The following is a 15,865-nucleotide window of genomic DNA, read 5'->3' on the forward strand; positions in this document are numbered from 1 at the left end:
TGTAGAAACCAGTGACCTATGCTTTCGTGTGAGAGAGAAAAGAATCTGGCCAGTGGGACCAAGTTACTTCCTGCCACTTCACCACCAGTCTTTGGGGGTAAAAGCTGCCTCTACCCACAACACTGCGATGACTCTCTCAGCTCAATTTTTATAGGCTCTGCATCAGGATCAGGGAAAAGAGGGAGAAGGCAGTTGAAAAAGGCTGCTTTGAAGGGAAGCCTGTAACAGTCTTTAAATAATCACAGAATTTGGGGGTAGGCATTGAATACTGAAGGTCATTTGATTGTGTGTTGATTTTTCTTGTATTTTGTCTTAGAGGCCTTGAAGATAATTTTGCATTATTTTTATACATTACTGATTCATATCACACCACACAAATTACTAACTTTAGGTAATTACAGCAATATTCCTTTGCCCAATAGTTTGTTCTGATTGGACAATATTATGCTTCTATCTCTAGAAACATTCCCAATGAAGACCTTTAGTTCTGAAGATATTTAAAGAGAGGAAGTTTGGGGATCCACCATGGATCGCAAGGCTGAGGAGAAGAGAAAGCAGCGCCACAGCTTGGCTTTATTGGAGCAAGTGAAGAGCATGAAGGAATCCACACAGATAATCGATGTGGTGCTGGTTGCAGAAGGCGAGAAGTTCCCCTGCCATAAGGTGGTGCTGGCTGCCTTCAGTGCCTATTTCAGGGCCATGTTCACGTGTGGCCTGGCAGAGTGCACGCAGAGGGAGGTGGTTCTGCACGATGTCTCAGCCGAGAGCGTGTCGGTGATCCTGCACTACGTGTACAGCGCCGAGCTGCGCCTCACCAGCCTCAACGTGCAGACTGTCGCCCTTGCTGCCTACTTCATGCAGATGGAAGAGGTCTGCAACATGTGTCAGAAGTACATGATGGACCGCATGGATGCTTCCAACTGCGTGGGCATCTATTACTTTGCAAACCACATCGGGGCAGATGATTTATGTGACCAAGCAAGGAAATACATGTATCAGCATTTTGCTGAGGTGAGCTTGCAGGAAGAAATACTAGAGATTGAATTCCAGCAGCTGCTGACTCTCATCAAATCAGATGACCTGAATATTTCCAGGGAGGAGAGCATTCTGGACCTCGTCATTAGATGGGTCAAGCACTGCAGAGAGTCACGTTCAGAGCACCTTGTTGAGCTCCTCAAGCAAGTGAGACTGGTACTCGTCAGCCCCTCTTTTCTTGTGGAAGCCCGGAAGAGGAACACAATGATTCTTTGCAATTCAGAATGCAATGATATGTTCGAGGAAGCACTGAAAACCATCCAGCTGTCCAGGCACCCTTCCCTCAGCCTGCGATACGGCATGGAGACTACAGATCTCCTGCTCTGCATCGGCAACAACTCCCTCGGCATCAGGTCCAGGCATGGCAGCTATGCAGATGCCAGCTTTTGTTATGCTCCTGTGACAGGAAAGACCTACTTCATTTCCTCCCCAAAGTATGGAGAGGGCTTGGGATGTGTTTGCACCGGTGTTGTCACTGAGAAAAATGATATCATTGTGGCAGGCGAGGCAAGCGCCGTCAAAATGTCTAGACAGAGGACCAGGAACATTGAAATTTATAGGTGTGTACCCTCTGTCAGAAACCCCCTAATTATTGAAAAATTTTAAATAATGTCCCTGGGGACAAAAAAGAAAAAAGACCATTACACAAAACATTTTTTACTTGGTTTCTTTTTTCTTAGAGATTTTGACTACTTGGATCAATTTGTCACAACTTATTTTCACAGCTCTGAGATATACATACAACCAAATTCTTCTGAAAGAATGAGGAGTTACTCTTGTGGTATCGCTGAGCAAATGAGCTCAATTTGATCAATGCAAGTAGATTTTATATTCTCTTTACCCTAATCTCAGTATTTTCCTTGGATATTTCTTTTCTAGGTCATTAGCAGGGGGAAATGAGCCAAGTGATGATCCAATGAGCCCAGTAAAACAGAGAAAACATGCTTCTCTGTTGATGTTGATGATAAAATAGATTAAATATGATGATTGATAGCTCAAAAAACTCATTCTGTTTTTACTCGTATCCTTTCAGATGCACACATTTTAAAGAAAAACAGACATTTCCTGATTAAAGATCAAATTTTAAAATGGTGACAGCATTTTCAATTGCAAATGCCTAAATTTGAGGAAATTAATTCATAGTGAGGCAGGTGAAATGGCTTTCTTTTCAGCAGTGTTGAGTTCTCACTGCTCCCACTAATTTCAGTAGAAACTGATTGAGCAGCACGTGCAGAAATAAGTATCTTCTTATCTTAATTAGGGTAAAATATCTTTGAAAGGAGGACACCTAGGATTCCTCATACTAAACATGCTTCATCCTGCAAACATTGGGCTCAATTTTATAACTTCTCTGTGAAGGAGAGAGCTCCTCTTGTCACTGTGCTGAGTAAACACTGACAATTAAAGGGGGCAACATTTCCAAACCGGCTGATGGGACCTGGGTGAAGCAGGGCATTTACAACTGTGGGTTTTCCTACAGATACCACCAGCGGGGAAACCACTTTTGGCACAGCCTGTGCAGCACTCAGCTCCGTGAGCTCTACGCACTGGGCACTGCCCACAACGACCTCTATGTAATAGGAGGGCAAATGAAAGTGAAAAACCAGTATCTGGTCACAAACTGTGTGGAGAAGTATTCCATGGAGCAAGGCACCTGGAGAAGCACAGCACCCCTGCCAGTGCCACTGGCCTGCCACGTGGTGGTGACAGTGAAGGACAAGCTGTACGTGCTGGGTGGATGGACACCACAGGTTGAGCATTGTGCCCATTTACTTTGATTGCTTTGTGCACTAACAGGAGCTGTTGTGTGATTTTAAAGTGCTTCTTGCATGGGAAATCACATCAGTGATAACAGAAGAATAAGTTGCTCACGTTCCTCTGATTAAACATATTCTGTAGGAAAATCAAACAGGGTGAAGAAGAATAATATCCATCTATGCCATCCTCACTGTAAATACCAACTTCAGGAAGAGCAGATTTTATTTACAAGGATGAGGACAGTGGGTAAAAGTTTAAAATACATCTCCTTTGTCATTATAGGTTCCATCCTTTCTATTTCTTATTTACTATCCTCCTAATTTTTCTAGATTTAATAAATAATGGCATTTAATCATACAGGGACCCTTAACTGTGCCCTGTCTTCAAAAAGCGTGTACACAGGTACACTTCAGGGACAGATTTCTATATGACATTTAAAGTTCACCTTGCTTTCTCAGGAAGCTTTCTTGGTTAACTAAAGTTAATTCATTTGATTTTCATTATATTACATTTTAAATGAAAAGTCAAAGCATTCTCTGGGAAACAGAGTCCTTTTACCAATCCATTTATTTATTTCTGTTGCATTGCTTGGCCATGTAAAGTTTTTACAGGGATTTTCAGCAGGGCCACAGATACATGTTCAGTAGTACAGGGATTCTACAGAGCTATGCTACAAGGAAGATGGATGTCAAGGGCAGTGCTCACTCTCTCCAGTTGCTCCCAGTGCAAAATATCTTTTTTTCAGAGTCTAGCTCATTTTTATTTATTGCTTGGTGAATTTCAAATTTCAGTGCTCAGGAAAAAGCCCTACATTCACTTGACAATGAGGTGGAGCATCTGTAATGCTCGTTGCAATATGTTCAGACTGTCATCACAACTCAATGGTTTCTGTCCTCTTGAAATAAATTATGTTTAAAGTATTTAAAAGTGAAATGCAGTCAGCAGCAGTCAGACTTCCACCTCTTTGAATATTTTGAGTGCAGGAGTCCCCAAGGAGACAACAGAAAGATCAGAGAGTATTTCTGATAGAGAAACAACTGTGCAAGGGTATCTCATATGTGAAGAACTAAAATATGAAAACACTTAATGTAGAAACAATCTGTCTGTAAAAAAAAACTTGAACTGAAAGAGATGTCATATAACAAAGATAGATGTTGAAGTCAGACAACCAGCTTTGTTAAGCTTTTTTCCAGAACAGATTGTGAGAGGGAAAAGTGGCTTAGAAGCACAAGTCAGGAATATCGAGCTGAGAATAATTTTTTTTAAACCCACCTAAAGCGGATACCTGCCTACCATTGTATTATCAGTAACAATGCATGGGTGTCTGAGTTTATATAGAAATAGGTTTGAGATGAGCAGATTAACAGCAATTGATCAAAACCCACAGCTGTGTAAGATTCTGGTGTACCTGCACAGACCAGAATAAATTAGCTAAAGTACTCAAAAAAGTGCTTTAAGACCAGCACTAAGAGTGCTGAATTCTTCTGGTACATCTATCTTCCCCCTGTCAGATGCAGTGATTGCCTATGTGGGGTTATCACAGCTGCAGGGGGAAAGCAAATGAGCTGGCCAAGCCAGGGGCTGTCCCTGTGCTGGAGCAGCACTGAATGTTCTGTCAATCCTGAACAAACACTAACAACAGCATTGACAGAGTGCCCTAAATGCATGTGTCCATTACAGGACAGAGAAAAATACCCTTCCCACTCAGGCTTTGTAATTGAAATAAGACAAGACAAAGTCAAGCCAGGACATAAAATAACAGCTTAGGAGGGCAAGGACTCGCTCATTGCAGTGCTGGTCTGCTCAGCATCGGGCTGGCCCCTGATGCCAGCGCAGTTAAACCCAAAGTGACTCCAGCCTTGCTAACTGGGGGCTGTTAAAATGGAAGAAAATGTTTGGTGAGGCTGAGAGGAAGATTTCAGACCCCTGAGACACATGGAAGGGCTGCTGGAAGTTATGTTTTCTGTACACAGAGAGAACAGGGTGCACTCCAAGAAGAACGTTACCACAAAAATGAGGTTGGATGTGAATTTACAGCATGTCAAGTGGTGTCTTCTCCTAAGTACATGTTTAGTCTGTGCTGAAAATACTCAGCTTCCAAATACCCCTCTTTCAGTGAATAAATTAGCGTTTCACACTTACCACAGAGAAAGAACATGCCCCGGGCACTTACAGGGAATAACCAAGGGGCTTTATATTTACTCTCTAGTTTGCCTCCTACTATCTTGTCCATTACATTAGTGTTGGAAAGGTTTTTTGGGAAAGAAAAATAACAAGAAAACAAGGATGCATGTAATGCCATCACAAGTAAGCAAAGTATTTCTCTCCTTCTCACTGTCTCTATGTGAAAACTTTCTTCCCAAAATATTTCAGAATCCTCCCTCCACATCCCACTGCTAACATTCAAGGGTGTCATACCCAGAAAACAGCATCTGAATTCCCTGCATTGTATAAGACAGGCAGAGAAGGAGGAAGAAGATTAGAGAGAACAAGAGTAGTAGGAGTGAGTATAAAAAGTGTTATGGCAGCAAAGATATAGCGAGGGGGTTAGGAGCTTATTGTGAAAACTATTGAAGTTACAGCTGTTGAACAACAACATTACAGTGATTAGGCTGACTAAATAAATATGCAAATGTATTTTAGGATAAGATATATATAAATATATATAAATAAACACACACATATATATGTATATACATACATATACATATACATATACATATGACTGAGAAAGGCCAGCAAATTACCTGACTGAGACTCATGGTATAGTCTGAGTAATAGTGGAAAGAGATTTCAACTTTTATCAGGGAAATAAAGACAGACTGGTTTGCCCTCATTATTATTAGGACTGCACAGCAGCCTTGTGGAAGGGGGTATGTTCTTCCAGAGCTGGGAACCTTAACCCTAACCCTGAATGTATTGTTAGAATCCAAATCCTTGGTTCTATTGCTGCAGGATATAGATATCCCCTTATTCCTTTCCTTCTACACAGACTCCCAGCCACCAGCCATGGGTGCTGCTAAGCCCTGGGGAGTACAATCCCCCCCAGCTGCAATTGATGTGTTTGTGCTATTTATCTGCGGAGCTGTCTGCTGTGATTAACTGCCTGCAGGCACGTGTGGAGGGCTCCAAATGTTGTGTTATTACATGGCTGTCATATTTCATGCAGATGGATCTGCCTGACGAGGAGCCGGATCGATTGAGTAACAGAACGTTTCGCTACGACCCGGGCCAAGACAAATGGGTGGAGAGAGCCCCAATGAAGTTCTCCAAGTACCGCTTCAGCACTGCCGTAGTCAATGGGGAGATTTATGTCTTGGGTAAGAGGAAACAGATTTTTAACCGATAGGACCATTACTTTTTCTTCTTTCCAGCAATTTGCCTCAGTGAAGTGAAATATCTCACCCTTTGTTACGTACTGTAGGGCAAAGTACCTCATACTAAATGGGGAGTAATGTCTAGAATAACTCCTGCTTGTCTAGAATAACTTCCTAAGCTGCAGAAAAGTATATCTAGTGAGATATTAGCAAGTTCTAAGCTAAGTAATGGAGCTCTGTGCTTTGTGTTTTCAGACTTACAAGCAGGTATTGAATTCAAAATAAGCAAGCATTGTTTTAACTGAAAGTATGTGTGCTTATAGTGGTTAGATAGAACTACTGTCAATGTGCTTTTGCTTTGTGTGATTGGTCAAAAAACTTATAAAGTAAGTTGTAACATTAAGTTCTTTGTCTGCTGCCTGGGATGTGAGCTGCTGGCATCTTCCCATTGTCATGGCCATGTAATGAGACTGATGCTGGAAAATAAAACAGCTCAAGGCAGTTCCACAGCAGCCCCGTCCCATTTGTGATGTGTACATAGACCACGGCCAGCGATAAATGGGGAGTATTTTTATAAAGTTATTTGTTCCCCACATTATTTCTTCCTTCTGTAATTTATGTGGATTAAATTATGTGAATGTGTAGTGTTCTGGATTCTTGCAACAAAGATACTTTTCTTTGGGGTATGAGTGTAATAATGAATTTTAAAAGGTGAGTAGAGAAGCCTTGAAGCACCATTTCACAGGTGAGCAGTGAAATGTTGAGGAATATATGCAGCATCCTGAAGGAAAGGCATAAGGATAAAGAAAATTTTGATTTCTCAAAATCAACATAATGAGTGTCTCCTGACAAAACTCAGTGAATAATTCTCTTCCACCTACCTCGACACAGTGCATTTTAAAAAAAATCTAAATATTTCGTTTTGCGAATTTTTGATTGAATCCTTTCAGGTTTTTTGTTTCAAAACATTACTTTGACCAAAAGTTTCATAATTTGTGCAAATGAGTTCAATAATCTCCTACCTACCCCAAAATATTTTGCCCCAAAATCTTATTGTAGATAGATATATGACCGGAAAGTTCTTGGGGGAGCAAGGAAAAAAGTTCATCCAGTCAATCTACAGGTGGGCTGTGAGTGATTCATGCCCTTCTATGCTCCCATGGTCTCATGGGTAGCTTTAGGTATGAAGAAAGCAGCAATTCTATCAGCACCTCAGGACATTTCAATCCCCTCTGCTTCAAACTACTCCTGCTTACAAGATGATCAAAGTGAACACAGAAATACAGTGTTATCAGCTTAATATACCTCCTATATTCTGGCGTTCTGGCTTTGTCTGGGTTGTTACATACCAGGGATAAAGCAGTTTGTTCCTGGCTCATAATACAGAAAGGGAGGTGTGCAGGAAAGGTGTCTTTGAAGCAGAAGAGGAAAGTGTCTTTAATGCTGCAATTGTCTTCTTTTAGAGAAACTTCTTTCTCTTAAGTGATTTGAGAGAGGCCCATAGGCACAACCAGGAGGAAGGGTGAAAGAAGCTCATATGAAAAAGTGAGTTTTCCAAACAGAAAGTTGGGTCATTATTGTCAAAGGTTAGTGACAGAGAATGTCAGTGTGCTGGTAATAATGAGTGTTGCCTGCCCAGGTTCAAAGGTGCTTTGAAAACACAGAGACTTCATGCTTTGTAAAAGGTTAAATACATATAATTATTTATACTGACACTGATGCTCTAATGGGGCAGCAGCTGGAATAGCTGGGAAGAGAACAGCAGCATTCATGTGTCTCACCAAGAAGTGCTCCCAGATCAAGACCTCGAAGGCTGTGATGACACAGGGAGTCAGGGAGCAAAAAAAAAAGCAGCTGTCTTGGGATGCATGTGATAAAACAAATTGACAGTCTTCTTCCCAGAAAACCTGACACTGGCACAGGGAAAAGGAGTGGCTAATGGGGAAAACTGCATCCATTTTCTTCCCTCAAAATCTCACAAAGCAAGAAGCACATGTGAAAGATTACAGTAATGAAATGTACAGATTGAACACAAAACTTAAATCCAAAAAATGTCTGTTTAAATGTCATTGAGGACAATTCATGGTCTCATGGACCTTCAGAAGCATTTTGCTAATTAAAAAAATAAAAAGCCTTGGTTTTGTACGTGTAGCAGCCAGTGCTGCAGTATTCAGGGAGGTGAACACTGAATAGCTTGAATTCTTTCTTACCTGCTGGCCAATACAAATAATTCTGTGTGTGTGGGAGAGAAAACCTTTCCTACAATCTGATCTGCACGTGGGTGGTAACAGGGTTTTGCTCTGTCTCCATCATTTTGCTGGTTCACACACCTTCCCATGGCCTCCCATGGCAGTCTTTATTTGAGCCCATCCCTAAGGGAACCAATGCACTTAATGCTTGGGTGAACAGTTTGCTGCGTTGGACCCTTCACTCTTGCCACTCAGTCTAACCAAACGTTCATAATGCCACTGGTGTTCTCAGTTTTAACAGTGTAAACCTGGGCTAATTTCACTGTAATGGACAAACTTGCTTGTGATTTATACCAAGGGTAACTAAGCTGACACACTGTTCCAAGTAGCAGATTTTTGAGAAAGATTGGGCTATTTTTGCCATTACATTTCCGAGCCCACCTCCCTTCTGATGCTCTGCCCACTCAAGGTGTAACTGCAGCAAGTGGAAACACAGATCATTTACCATCAGGTAGCAGGAATATCAGTTGCAGAGGGGACATTTTGGCCTAGGTCTGGGCTGCTTTCACAACCTCCTCACTGCCAGTTTTCACAAAACTTGTAAGAACTTTAGCATCCATAAAACTGCAACATTTAGTTGAAACTGGCCAACAGGCACAAAAGTTATGTAAGGTAGAGAAAATAATATCAATGTAGATAGAGACCATACATATAATTGCATAAGTCTTGTTTTCTTGGGAAGTCGATATTACAACTCATTTTTTAATTGAAAGACAAGTCTGAGCCAAAAATGATTGGTCAACAAATTCTGCCTTTGAACATGCTGGTTTAAATCCACCTGCAACAGAATTGGTGGAAAAGGATATTTATCCGTTAAAATTAACACAACATGGTTGCTTAATGTTAACCATCACAGTCTGAAAACTCTGTGGAGAGATTAAAGCATTTTCCAAGACCTCTCAAAGTGATGAAGCAATTTCCAAATGAGCTCTGGCTGGAAACAGTGATACAGACATGATACTGGCATCCTACTCTGCAGACACCACACACAGCCTCATCTCCAGCTGTAAACTCACACTCACCCACTGTAATTAAACCTCACACAGAAAAGCTTCATTCCATGGTTTATCTGTGGTGACAGGTTCATGTTACCTTGTGAGTTCTCAGGCTCCTGGGCTGTGAGGTGGGTCCAGCTCCCCTTTGGACACAATTGTGATGGTAACTCCAGCTGGAGGAATGGGCAGCTCATGGCATTGAGAGGAAGGAAGTGAAAGTGCTCCTAATCTGGCTGATGTGGCACTTGATCATGGAGATGATATTCAGGAGATAATGGGGATGGAAAAAATAGAGATTGATAGTGACAGAGCAAAGAATAGCAACTCTCATGAGGGTGGTAAAACCACTACAGGCTCCCCAAAGCTGTGTGTCCCTTGGCCACCACCCTGCTTCATAAGGAGGGTCAGGCACTCTGAGAGTCTAGAAAGATGCTGTCAAGAGTGATTGTGTAAAAAGACACATTCTGAAGAGGATCATTGTAGGCACACAGTTTGTGATAATTGGGGTGGGGCTGGCGCAGCCTCAGCCCCAGTGGGCACAGCTGTGAGCAGCAGGTGAGCAGCACTGACAGCAATGAGCCATGGAGTGCCCAGGGGCACTGAGCAACCACCAAAGGGAACAGAGGGCACACAGGTGCAGGGCATCAACAGGAGGGGATAAAAGGCTGGGCTGAAGAACAAGAAAGAGCAGATGCTTGCAGCCTCCTGGAGTGTTATGATGTTACTCTGTATGGGCAGACACCTGAAGCTTTCTGACGTGGTATGGTGTTACTGTGTATGGGTTGAAGCCTTCTCAAATTGTGTGGGGATACTCTGTGTATGGTGGCTGTCTTAGCTGTGATAGGTCATAAGTTGTTCTCATGTAGTGGCCTCAGAGATAGCTCAGGCATAATGTCTAAGCTTTTGTGCTCTAGGTGAGAGAGAGGCTTTTGCTGAGTCCCTGCTCCCTAATCCTAATAGGAGTTTCTCATGGTGGAGTGTGTGTGCACAGAACTTGCACATCTGACAGGCTCCTGTACAGCCCCAGTCAGGGGACACTCTGTGAAGGGGCCCTTCAGAAGCATAGAATGGCACTGCTGGATTCTCACAGGAATCCTTTGCCATTCTTGTTCCTTTTGGGGTGCATCATCTCCATGGGCATCCTGTAGTCAGCTAAGGAGATCCATGGGGGCTGCTGGAGGCAGAGGAAGGAAAGGAAGGGAGGCAAGGTGGAAACAGGTAAATGCAAGATATCTTCTGTATGCCTGAAGGACCACACCCTGCTTCCCAGGAATAAAAAAATAGAATAAAGAGATTGTGCCCAGCTAGAACTTAGTGATGCAGAGAGAGATGATTTCTTTCAAGCAAGTCTTGAAAGCAAAGTCCTTAAATGAAGTAAAGTTGTCAGCTCTTTCCAGCAGGATCTCTTACCCAGGTGTCAGCACATTGAGGGACTCTAGAGCACAGATGAAAAATTGCAGAGAAAGTTGATCTTCTCTAATGTCTGTGATGTATAAATGCAATTTCTATCATAAATATGAAGCAGAAAGAATTGATGGACTATTAGCTTTGAATAAGGTGAAGCAGCAGACTCTTTGATAGACAAGTTTAATTTTTGCTGTCATCCATGTAGGTGGAAATCTGTAGTAAGTAGTCTGCTGATGGCAGTTGTGTTAAGATCACTTTATTCTCACCCAGATCAGAATCTGATGCTTAGCCTTTGAAGTGTTAATTTCTGAAAAGTCCTATTGGCACAGCACAGAGTATGCAGTCACTGTACAAAAACCCTTCCCAGACTAATTGCCAGCTCCAACGTGTAAAACCATAATGACTTAAATGGAATTATTGTGGAGTCAAGCTGATGGAAGGAAAAGGAGAAGTAGATCAGAGTTTTTGGTCTGAGAAGTAGCATTGTTCAAGAACCTGTACCGTGTGTCTTAATCAGCAGTCCTGCACCGTAATTGTCTGTTTGTTGTGCAATGTTCCTAGAGACTCATGCTATTTATACACCATACATAATCCTCATAAGTAAATGAACAGCATTTCCTAAGGCTCAAAATCCTTTCTCCTATTCATCTCTTTTCACTGGTCTCAGCTCTTTCTCTCCATATTTTCCCAGGAGCATAACTATATTTGTTGGAAAGCCCAAGAAAGAGCAGTATTGTGTTCTTAATGACAGAGGCAATTGAGACACTTTTGGAAGAAAACCAGATGGGAGGGCTCTATTTAAGGTCATGCATTTTAATCTCTCACTTTAAAAAATATCCTTTCCAGCTACTTCTCTGAAAACTTATCACAGCCAACATACAAATTAGGAAAATTTATCCAAATGAATCCATTTGAATGCCATATTCATTACTTCTGTTAAAACACACTCAGGATAACTAGTGTCTCTGAAATACAGGTCACTGGTAAAAAAAAAAGCTGTATCACTATGACAGCTTCAACCATGTGTTGTTTTTATGCTGTATAATTCCTGCTTTATAAATAATAATGCATTGAAGGCCTTAGATGAGAAATCCTATTAGGGAAGATTTAGGAACCAAAGAATTTTTGTTTATCCTCCTCAGACTGGCATCCTACCTCTTACAAGTTGGGTTTTTTCCCCTGGGCTCTTGCTGAAAGCTTATTTTAGAAGATTTAAACAGTTAAATGAGGTTAGAACATCTTGATCAAAAATACTTATTTGAATATGTACTTTGGGGTCTCTCTGGAAAAGAAAGTGTGTGTAGGAGGAGCTGGAAGGAAACATTTTAGCTTTCATGCTTGAATATTAACTGTGCATTTGAAAAACACTTTCTTTTAAAATAAACATATCTATTTTTAAATATGCTTTGGACTTCTGACAAGTAGCAGCTTATGGGTCTGATTCTGAGCTTTTGTACCTGTGCAACAGCCTCCAAAGTGTCCATGTGCAGGAAGGAACAAAAACAGGCAGATAAATTGGTCTGGTAGATGAGATTGAAACTGCTTTCTACACACTTAATTATTTTCAAAGGAAGTCAAAAAAGGCATTTTATGAGAAAAGAAGCTGAAACTGAAACATTGACCATGCTTAGGAAGACAATCTGATTTTTCAGCCCTGCTTCTAATCAATCTTATGCTCTTGTGTCTTCTACAAGCTGCATTACCTCATCTGCTGTGCTCTGGGTTAGCAAAGGATGAGAGTGCTTCTGGGTTTCACCTTTGGAAGTGCCTGCCAGGGCTGCTTTATGGCTCCCTCATTTCTCTGCCATCCAGCCCTGCTTAGCAGAGGATGGGAGAGAAATAGAACTGCTGAGACTCAGCTTGAGTGCTGGTAATGAAGGGAAATGTTACATAAGAGATTAGCACTATTAAATTCATTGTGGATTCCAGAGATCAATTTAATAATTAATTACTTTACAGGAGACAAATCTTGGATTTCATTTGCTTGTTGAAGAATTCCTTTTTTTTTTAAAACTCATTTCCCAGGTTCCTTTGATAAAAATTCAAAGAGGCACTACTAAGAGCACATATTGCTTGCCATTGTGATCTGAGGGCTCAGTTATAGGATAAAAAATAACACTGTCAGTACCCTGAGGGCACTAACAACTCTTGATCATCCTGAGCAGCATCACCTGGGGCCCCCACCCACAGGTCCAGGAGCATCAGTTAAACACAGGCCTGATGACCCAAACCCCTATGCTCTTTTCTGCACCCTGCCTGAACTCCCTAAACGTCAGCCCCATCTCATGTGGAGGCTCCTGTAGGAGCAGAGCACCAGCTCAGTTTTTCAGCTGCTCTATCCAGAGAACCTGAGATAAAGACAATCTTTGTGGTCATAACTATAGTTCCCTGTGTCTCCACTTGGATTTGTGGTGGCTTCATAAAAATGAATGAAGAAGCCAGTGGCTTCTGGATGATGTGAATTGTTGAATGATGGAGCACAAAGTGGCCAGAGTTGTCTGACACAGCAAGGGGGTTTTTCTGCCAATTTGAAATTTCACATGGTATATACATTATAGATTATGAATAGGTTAATGTGAGATTCCTCCACTTGGCTGTAGATGTGAGTTGTTTTAAATTTGAGACTTTTTTTTGTTGGTGGTTTTTGTATTCAGTTCTTTGGAAAGAGTCCTGAGATATCCATTTCCATAGAGGAAAAAATGTACTTTCTCACAGGAGTAATTCTCAACCACTGCATCTGGGAACACAGAAAAACTGTGCTCAGAGAGCCTGATATCCTCAGTTCCTTTGTTAGCAACCTGTCAGTGTTAACATTGCTTTAAGAGAGGAGGTTGAAGTTCATGATTTCTTGTTTTCCATAATGCTCTTCTTCTAAGCTTGAAAATTAAATTTTACTCCCCTCTGATTTTTCCTTCTTCCTTTCTATTTGCTGAGAACTTAGTTTTGCTATTGTAAATTGAATATGAAATTGGATTTAGCTGAAATAGCTGTTCAGGGTTTAAATAAAATGGAAATGTTTTGTACCTTCAGGACTGTCTGATAAAGACAGGATTAAAAGAGGTTAAATATAAGTTGCTTAAACTACCCCATGAAGGTTTCATAAATGCTTGAAAACATGTAGTAGCTCTGAAATTTTTGAAAAGATGCATCAGTAGCTCCTGGAAAACTACTTTTCTAATAACTATACAGGAAAAATATTTGGTGGGAGGTCCCCTAGACTGGCAGCTGAATGCCTTCATTAAAAGGTAATGGTTGTGAGGTTTTTTTGCAAAAAGTCACTGATTGCTTTGTCAGTTTTGTACCTGATTATTTGTGTTCTTTCTGAAGTTACCTTGCCCCACAGTTACTCTATTTAGAAAATGGCAATAAAAATGCAGTAAGAAATAAACAGCTATTACGCTTTGAGAGAAGTTCAGGGCCATTTTGTTCACCTCCCCCTCCCTGCTTGAAATTATAAGGCGATCAGCTGAGTTATTGGTTTCTGACATGCTGCATGCTTTCCCTAACTGGTACCATTTATTCCTCTGATTGAACAAGAACCTCTTTCATTTTTCACAGGAAGACTTTCCTTTTGGGTGAGTGCATATTCTTCAGTGGGGTACAGTAACAACTGGGCTAATTTAAAAATATCTAGCTTGACAACCAGCAGCCATCTGTCTTTGGCACCACAAAGATGTATTTTGAAAGGGTCAATTTAGTCTGTGGGGAGTTCTAATATTATTGGTTCCCAGTTAAAACTGCCTTGAGAATCTCTCTGCATTACACTGCAGTCTGTGGACTGTACGTAAACTGGTGGCAAATTGTTTTCATGCTGTATTCTATGACTCTGCCAATGGAGCTGTATAATCAGATACCATATGAGATAAGCAATCAATTAAATAGCCTTATCAGTTAAAAAATTTGATTAGCTTTTAAAATTTTTCTTGATAAATTTAGGAGAATATTGTCCTGTCCTAAGAGTGGCGCCTCTCTAATGAGGCATTAAGGAGTAGAGGAAAAGGCTGCACAGGAGAGGATAATGCTTCTGGTGTAAAGAACAACACAGTAAGTAAATGTCTGAATTCTGAAATGCCCCAAGGAATAGCTCAGTGAGCCTTCATCATGAGAAAGGGAAGCATCACCCTGCTGAGCCTTTTTGACAAGGAAATGATTAGCAAAATCCCATGACCACAGTTAATCTCTACCTCAGCTCTCAGGTGCATCAAGCCTCAGAGGAGGAGCCCATCAGAGCAAATGCTGCTTTAATTGAGGGTGTTAACACTGAACACATTTCAGTGCCAGCCCTGTGTTAGCACACACTAAGGGGTATCTAATACAAACTGCAAGGACCTTGCTGGTGGGTATTGGGGCAAGTAAAGGTTCCCTGGGCTGGAAAAGGAGATGAAAACCAAACTCGGTGAAGGTTTTAAATTTCAAATATTGAATGGAATAAAATACTGTTAATTTCAGCCAGAGGAGAACTTCCTGCTGATAATAATGGACACTGAATTTTATTCTAATTTTTCTGCTCTGATGCAGGTTTAGCTGATTTTTATATTTGCCTGACTCTAAAATGCAAATCAGGAACACAGTGCTAGCAAATTTGGAGCATTGCAGTCCCCATTTATAGGGAGCTTCCTCTTCCAAATACTTTTGGAGAATGCACAAGAGATTTAAAAAATAACACAGTCCATTTTAAGAGGTAGATGGAAAATCATATGCAAGTAAAACTTGGAGCAATAGGGGCTCATTTCTCTGACAGACCAGCTTAACAGCACTAGGGACAATATATTTTAAAAGCAGCTGAACCAGCACAGGTTGCACTTGCAGTCTTTTCCCTTTGCATATGCAAGGGCATAATTACATGCTTACAATGCATTTTGGATTTGCACAATTGAGCAGCCCTACACGTGTATCTGGAATGCCAGCCTCCATGTGGAAATGGTTTGCCTATTGCAGCCATTTCATGTTTAAAAGTAGCCACAAACACACACATGCACAAAAGAACTCCATCAGTGCTCATTACAGGGTATTGTGTCCATTGGCACAGATGGAAAACCTGCATGGGGAGGATGTCAGCATATTAATTCCTGAGAACCAAAGGCTGTAAATTCAAAATGCGGAT

At 41.2% G+C, this 15,865-nt stretch overlaps 1 protein-coding gene across 1 annotated transcript in view; it reads left to right on the forward strand.

Moving 5' to 3' along the window:
- Positions 1 to 461: 461 nt before the first annotated feature.
- KBTBD12 (kelch repeat and BTB domain containing 12) overlaps positions 462 to 15,865 on the forward strand; it is a 28,793-nt gene continuing 13,389 nt past the window's right edge. Inside the window, exons 1-3 of the mRNA XM_066558413.1 lie at positions 462 to 1,595; positions 2,516 to 2,786; positions 5,963 to 6,113. Coding sequence (XP_066414510.1) covers positions 526 to 1,595; positions 2,516 to 2,786; positions 5,963 to 6,113 — 1,492 coding nt within the window. The 5' untranslated portion in view covers positions 462 to 525. The remainder of the gene's footprint in view (positions 1,596 to 2,515; positions 2,787 to 5,962; positions 6,114 to 15,865) is intronic.

The sequence above is a fragment of the Molothrus aeneus genome, chromosome 12, assembly GCF_037042795.1.
Source record: "Molothrus aeneus isolate 106 chromosome 12, BPBGC_Maene_1.0, whole genome shotgun sequence".
Classification (NCBI taxonomy): Eukaryota; Metazoa; Chordata; class Aves; order Passeriformes; family Icteridae; genus Molothrus; species Molothrus aeneus.